Raw genomic sequence first — 6,277 nt, forward strand, 5'->3', positions numbered from 1 at the left:
CAGGTTTATATTTATTTTAAAATGCAAAGAATAGACAAACCTGGCTACAGTGGCCACTCAACAACAAGCTAAACTTCAGGATGTAATTCACTGTCTCTTGGCACTGTAAAGGGAAGCAGGAAATTCCCTGCCCTTGAGTCACAACTCAGCCATATAAGACCCCTTCCAGTCATTGTGGGCATTCATCCAAAAACATAGGATTCGTGACAGTACAGGCCTCAAAGCCCTACACAATATTCATTTAGCCTGAAAGTATGCCAAGTAGGTTACCAAGGCTGAGACCCCACCACTTGGCGTTTAAAGTGTTGGTTATTACCTTTAAAGCCCTACATGGTTTGAGTCCAGGTTACCTGCGAGATCGCCTTCTCCCATACAATCCATCCCACACAAAATTTACTCCAGTCAGCCAAAACTAGGCTGACAAGTGTTACCCAGAGGACTTTCTCTTCTACCGCTCCCAGATTGTGGAACGGCCTGCCGGAAGAGATTCATCAACTTAATAGTCCGAATTTAAGAAAGCCGTAAAGACTGATCTCTTCCAGCAGGGCAACCCACATGTGCGGTTATTTTAATATTGTATCAGTTCTATATGTTTTTAATCAGTTTTATTATTATTATTATTATTATTATTATTATTATTATTATTATTATTTATTTATATAGCACCATCAATGTACATGGTGCTGTACAGAGTAAAACAGTAAATATGTTTTTAATCAGTTTTATGCATTTCACGGTATTTTTGTATTTAATGTTGTTCCCCGCCTCAATCCAAAGGGAGATCCAAAGGGATACCATCGACCATGGTATCCTTCTGGAACGAATGGCTGAGTTAGGAGTAGGAGGTACTGCATTGTAGTGGTTCTGCTCCTACTTGGCTGGTCAGCTCCAGAAGATGGTGCTTGGGGAACAATTGCTCAGCTCTGTGGATTCTCCAGTATGGGGTTCCGCAGGAGTCAGTCTTGTCCACCATGCTGTTTAACATTTACATGAAACCATTGGGTGTGGTCATCTGGAGTTTTGGAGTGCATTGTCATCAGTATGCTGATGACACGCAGCTCTATTTCTCTTCTCATCTTCAGCTGTGGATGTGGCTGCGACAATGGACTGGATGAGGGCTAATAAACTGAAACTCTATCCAGACAAGACTGAGATGCTGTTAGTGGGTGGTTCTTCTGACTGGATAGTGGGTGCTCAACCTGTTTTGAATGGGGTTGCTCTCCATCTGAAGGAGCAGGTTTGTAGCTTGGTGGCTCTCCTAGAACCATCTCTGTCACTTGAGGCTCAGGTGGCCTCGGTGGCACGGAATACCTTCTACCAGCTTCAGTTGATGGTTCAGCTACGCCCCTATCTGGACAGGGATAACCTAGCTTCAGTCGTCCATGCTCTCGTAACCTCCAAATTAGATTACTGCAATGCACTCTACATGGGGCTGCCTTTGAAGACGGTTCGGAAGCTGCAGCATGTGCTAAATTTAACAGCCAGATTGATAACTGGAAACAGAAGGTTCGAGCATATCAGACCAACTCTGGCCCACTTGCATTGGCCCACTTACATTTCCAAGCCCAATTCAAAGTGCTGGTTTAAACCTATAAAGCCTTACACAGCTTGGGACCACAATACCTGATGGAACGCCTCTCCCAACATGAACCTACCCATACACTATGCTTAACATACATATAAATTTACAAAACTTGTATACCACTCCACATCTGAAACAGATTCCGGAGCGGTGAACATAAGAAGTAAAACAGTAAAAGATACAAAGTTTAAAACATCATTAAAATTATTAAAAAATTAAAAAACCGGAATGCTAATAAATATCGTGGTTGTCATTTAACGAATGCTTCCTGAAATAGAGCTGTTTTCAGGAGGCGCTGGGGAGTTCCAGAGAAAGGGGGCCACCATGCTGAAGGCTCTTCTCCTGGTGGGCTCCAATCGGGCCATAGGTTCATGTGGAACCAACAGGAGCATGTCCTCAGATCTCAGTGATAGGACAGGTTGGGAAGGGAGAAGGTGCTTTCTCAGGAATCCTGGTTCCACTTTTTGGGGGTTTTGTACACTAGTTCCAAAACCTTAAACCTGGCCCAGTAGCGAATATGCAGCCAGTACAGTTCCTTCAGCAAAGGAGTTGCCCGCTGAGAAGGGGCAGCTCCCGACAACAGCTGAGCTGCTGCATTCTGCACTAGCTCCAGCTTCCAGAGCAGCCTTAAGGGCAGCTCTACGAAGAACACATTGCAGTAATCAAGTCTTAAGGTTACTAGCACCTGTACCATTATAGCCAAGCTATCTCTGTCTAGGAGAGGCCATAGTTGACAAACCAGCTGAAGTTGGTAAAAGGAAAGGAAAGGAACCTCTCGTGCAAGCACTGAGTCATTACTGACTCTTGGAGGGACGCCAGCTTACGCTGACGTTTTCTTGGCAGGCCTCATAGCCGGGTGGTTTGCCGTTGCCTTCCCCGGACGTTATTACCTTTCCCCCAGCTAACTGGGTACTCATTTTAACGACCTCGGGAGGATGGAAGGCTGAGTCGACCCGAGACGGCTGCCTGAAACCAGCTTCCGCTGGGATCGAACTCAGGCCAGGGGGAGTTTCAGCTGCAGAAACTGCTGCTTTACCACTCTGCGCCACACGAGGCTCTCTGAAGTTGGTAAACAGCACTCCAAATTGCAATGGTAATTGGTGATACAGTCCAAGTTCCAGGCTCTTCCCAGGAGCTGCAGGTGGACTCAAAAGCTAGCTAGTGATATTACTAAAATAAATAAAACATAAAATAACAACAATTAAAAGAAGTCATATGTGGGAGCCTGAGGATTTGACACCTCCAACCATACCTAGGGAGAACTATTTAAGGGTGATAAGACTGGCAGATGCTCTCAGTAACCTCAACTAAATAGGATACAAGAGGTCAGGAAAAAGGAGGCTGCCTTCTCATCTCCATTTATATATAGGAATGAAGATGCAGAGTGAGGGAAGACTTATTCCACTGGCATTCTCAACCACACACAGGCTGAAAGAAAACTGTAGATTGTGGGGTGTCTTTGCATAGGAATATGGAGTATAGGAACTGTGGGCAGGAAGACCTTACACCCCTGGCATTGCCAACCATAAACATCTGTATAAAGGAAGGCAATACATTTTGGGGAAGAGAGGTCCTTAGCATAGGAATAAGGGATGCAGCGGTATGAGGGAGAGCTGCCTTTCCACCCCAACCATATTCAATTCTAAGGAGTGTGATTAAAGGAATGGATCACCCCACACAGAATATATGCATCTTGCTCCCCTCTTTGCCTCATAGGGAACCAGAAAGCTGCCTTTTACTGAGTCAAACCTTGGTCCATCTAGCTCAGCATTGTCTACAGTCCAGTGGTGGGCAATGTGGCTCTCCAGAAGTTTGGGCCTACAACTCCCAGGATCCCTCACCACCAGCTTTGCTGGCTAGGGTTGATGAGAGTTGTGGGTCAAAACAGCTGCTACAAGTTGCCGACTCCTTGTCTACACTGACTGGCTGTAGTTCTCCAGGATATCAGACCAGGGGCATGGGACAGATGGGGCAGAGGACTTTCCCAGCTCTGGATAAAGGTATCAAGGTGCTTGCAAAAAAACAAGTGCTCTACTGCTCTAGGCTGCCTCGGGTCATCTCTGCATCTCTGGGGAGGTTTAAAATTCATTGCACCCCCAGCAATTTGCAAGTACATAAGATAAGGTGGTGGTGCTATCCTGGCTTCACATCACCCACTACATTCAGCACTTGTGGATACAAGAGGCAATGTGAAAGATGCAAGAGAATATAGGGGAGGCAGCTGTGGGTCAAGGCAGCCTGCAGCTGCAAGGACCCCCCCCCCAAAGCCACACCAGGGTATTTCTAGGCCACTGGACAAAGCCAACTCCCCAGCTGTGCACGTGCTCTACCACACCGCTACGCCCCTTTGCTCCCTTTCAATGTGGTCTCAAGTCTTGCCTCACTACTTCTCTGCACCTCCCCAATGAGGAGGTCTTATATCCATTACGCCCACAGTAATTCACAAGTACAGGAGATGGGTGGTGGTGATGGCATTGCTATCAGCTATTGGGCGGTATAAAAATGTAATAAAATAAAATAAAAAATAAAAATATCCCGGTTTCATGGGATAACCCCATTGGGTTCCAGTATTATGGGAGAGGGAGGAAAATGTCTCCCCATCCACGTTCTCCACCCCACGCATAATTTTGTACACCCCAATCAGGTCCCCCCTTAGCCTCCTTTCCCCCCCCAAGCTAAACATCCCTTGCTGTTATAACCAGGGTGACCTTATGGAAAGGAGGACCAGGCTCCTGTAACTTTAACAGTTGTACAGAAAAGGGAAATCCAGCAGGTATCATTGGTATACATGCAGCACCTGGTGAAATTCCTTCTTCATCACAACAGTTAAAGCTGCAGCAGCCCTTCCCCCTTTTGTATTTGGTCAAGAGGACAGGGCTCCTGCAGCTTTAACTGTTGTGACGAAGAGGGAATTTCACCAGGTGCTGCATGCATACCAATGACACCTGCTGAAATGCCCTTTTCAATACAACTGTTAAAGATACAGGGCCTGGAACACTCTTCCAGAACATCTGAGATCTACAAGTTCAATCGCAGCTTTTAAAGCTCAGCTAAAAACTTTTCTTTTTCCTAAAGCTTTTAAAACCTGATGTTGTTTGGACTTAATACTGTTAGTTTTACCCTACCCTGTGCCTGTTTACCCTACCCAGCGCCTGTATGCATTCTCTTCCCCTCCTTATTGCTTTACTATGATTTTATTAGAATGTAAGCCTATGCGGCAGGGTCTTGCTATTTACTGTTTTACACTGTACAGCACCATGTACACTGATGGTGCTATATAAATAAATAATGATAATGAGGGGCCCTGTCCTCCTTTCCTTAGGGCAGTGGTTCTCAACCTTCCTAATGCCGCAACCCTTTAATACAGTTCCTCATGTTGTGGTGACCCCCAACCATAAAATTATTTTCGTTCTTCTCTAAACGATCCATTGTCATGGGATGGTTTGCTAATGAAAATAATACATAACAATAGCTTTAATAATACAAAAGATGATACATGACATAGTTCAGTCAATACAGTTTCCTAAGACCATCGGAAATATGTGTTTTCCGATGGTCTTAGGCGACCCCTGTGAAAGGGTCATTCGACCCCCAAAGGGGTCCTGACCCACAGGTTGAGAACCGCTGCCTTAGGGTCACCCTAATTATAACCCACCCTCATAGGGGAGTTGCTCCAGCCCCTAAATCACTTCAGTGGCCCCTTTCTGTACCTTTTGGCTGCAAGCACCCCCAAAATGGCCACACACACCCCAAGGTATCTCTAGGGCCACAACCAGAAGCCAGCACCACAACCATGGCAGGGGCCTGGGAAAGGGGCTGCCGTGGCTACTGACCCACACTCCCAGGGGCAGCCATGAAGGCACAGCCACTGGGGCGCAGGGGAGTGGTCCCCTTCTCTCTCTGCCCCCCTGCTTGAGGGGGGCAACGCCAAGGCCTCCTCACAGGCGGGCGTGTGGGGGGAGAGAGAGGCCGCCCCTCGAGCCCCGGAGGGGTGACGCCGCCCCCTACCTGATGACGGAGATGAGCAGGCCGGAGGGGTCCTTGCTTTTGCTCATAGTGCTCCTGTATCGGCCAGTCGCCTCAGACGCCGCCATCTTGGGCTCAGCCTGAGTGACAAGGCTCGGGGAACGCCCCGTTCGCCGCCTCTTGGCCAATCCGCGGGCGGGCCGGACAAAGATCGCCCTATCGCGGCAGCCGAGGGGCGGGGAAACGTCGCCCTGCCGCCGAGCCTCCCGGCGCTGGGCATTCTGGGACTTGTAGTTTCCAGGGGCCTGGCAGGTGAGGGCTGTCAGGTGAAAGAGATGCGAGAATTAGGCAGCGGAGCGCCAACAGGCTCTAGGGAAGCGAGTAATAAACTTGAGCCCATTTCTGTTGATGGAGCTATGCCAAACAGCATTCGTGTTCATATTATTGTGTTCACAAATTGAAGCTTAATCCAGATAAGCCAGAGGTGCTCCTGGTCAGTCGAAAGGCAGATCAGGGAATAAGGATTCAGCTTGTGCTGGATGGGGTTACACTAGGGTGACCATATGAAAAGGAGGACATTGCTTTAACAATACAACTGTTAAAGATACAGGAGCCCTGTCCGCCTTTTCATATGGTCACCCTAGGGTCCAGGTTATTTGAAAGACCATATTCTCCCTTATGAGCCTCTCCCTTATACCTGAGAGAGCGCCTTCTCCCTTACCAACCTGC

General features: G+C 47.7%; 1 protein-coding gene across 2 annotated transcripts in view; it reads right to left on the bottom strand.

Moving 5' to 3' along the window:
- The window catches only part of EXOC4 (exocyst complex component 4), a 525,908-nt gene extending 520,225 nt beyond the window's left edge, over window positions 1-5,683 (bottom strand). For both annotated transcript variants that reach the window (XM_063134612.1, XM_063134611.1), the window contains exon 1: window positions 5,591-5,683. In XM_063134612.1, coding sequence (XP_062990682.1) covers window positions 5,591-5,676 — 86 coding nt within the window. In that variant the 5' untranslated portion in view covers window positions 5,677-5,683. The remainder of the gene's footprint in view (window positions 1-5,590) is intronic.
- Between the last annotated feature and the right edge of the window lie 594 nt (window positions 5,684-6,277).

Source organism: Elgaria multicarinata, chromosome 9, assembly GCF_023053635.1.
Source record: "Elgaria multicarinata webbii isolate HBS135686 ecotype San Diego chromosome 9, rElgMul1.1.pri, whole genome shotgun sequence".
NCBI lineage: Eukaryota > Metazoa > Chordata > Lepidosauria > Squamata > Anguidae > Elgaria > Elgaria multicarinata.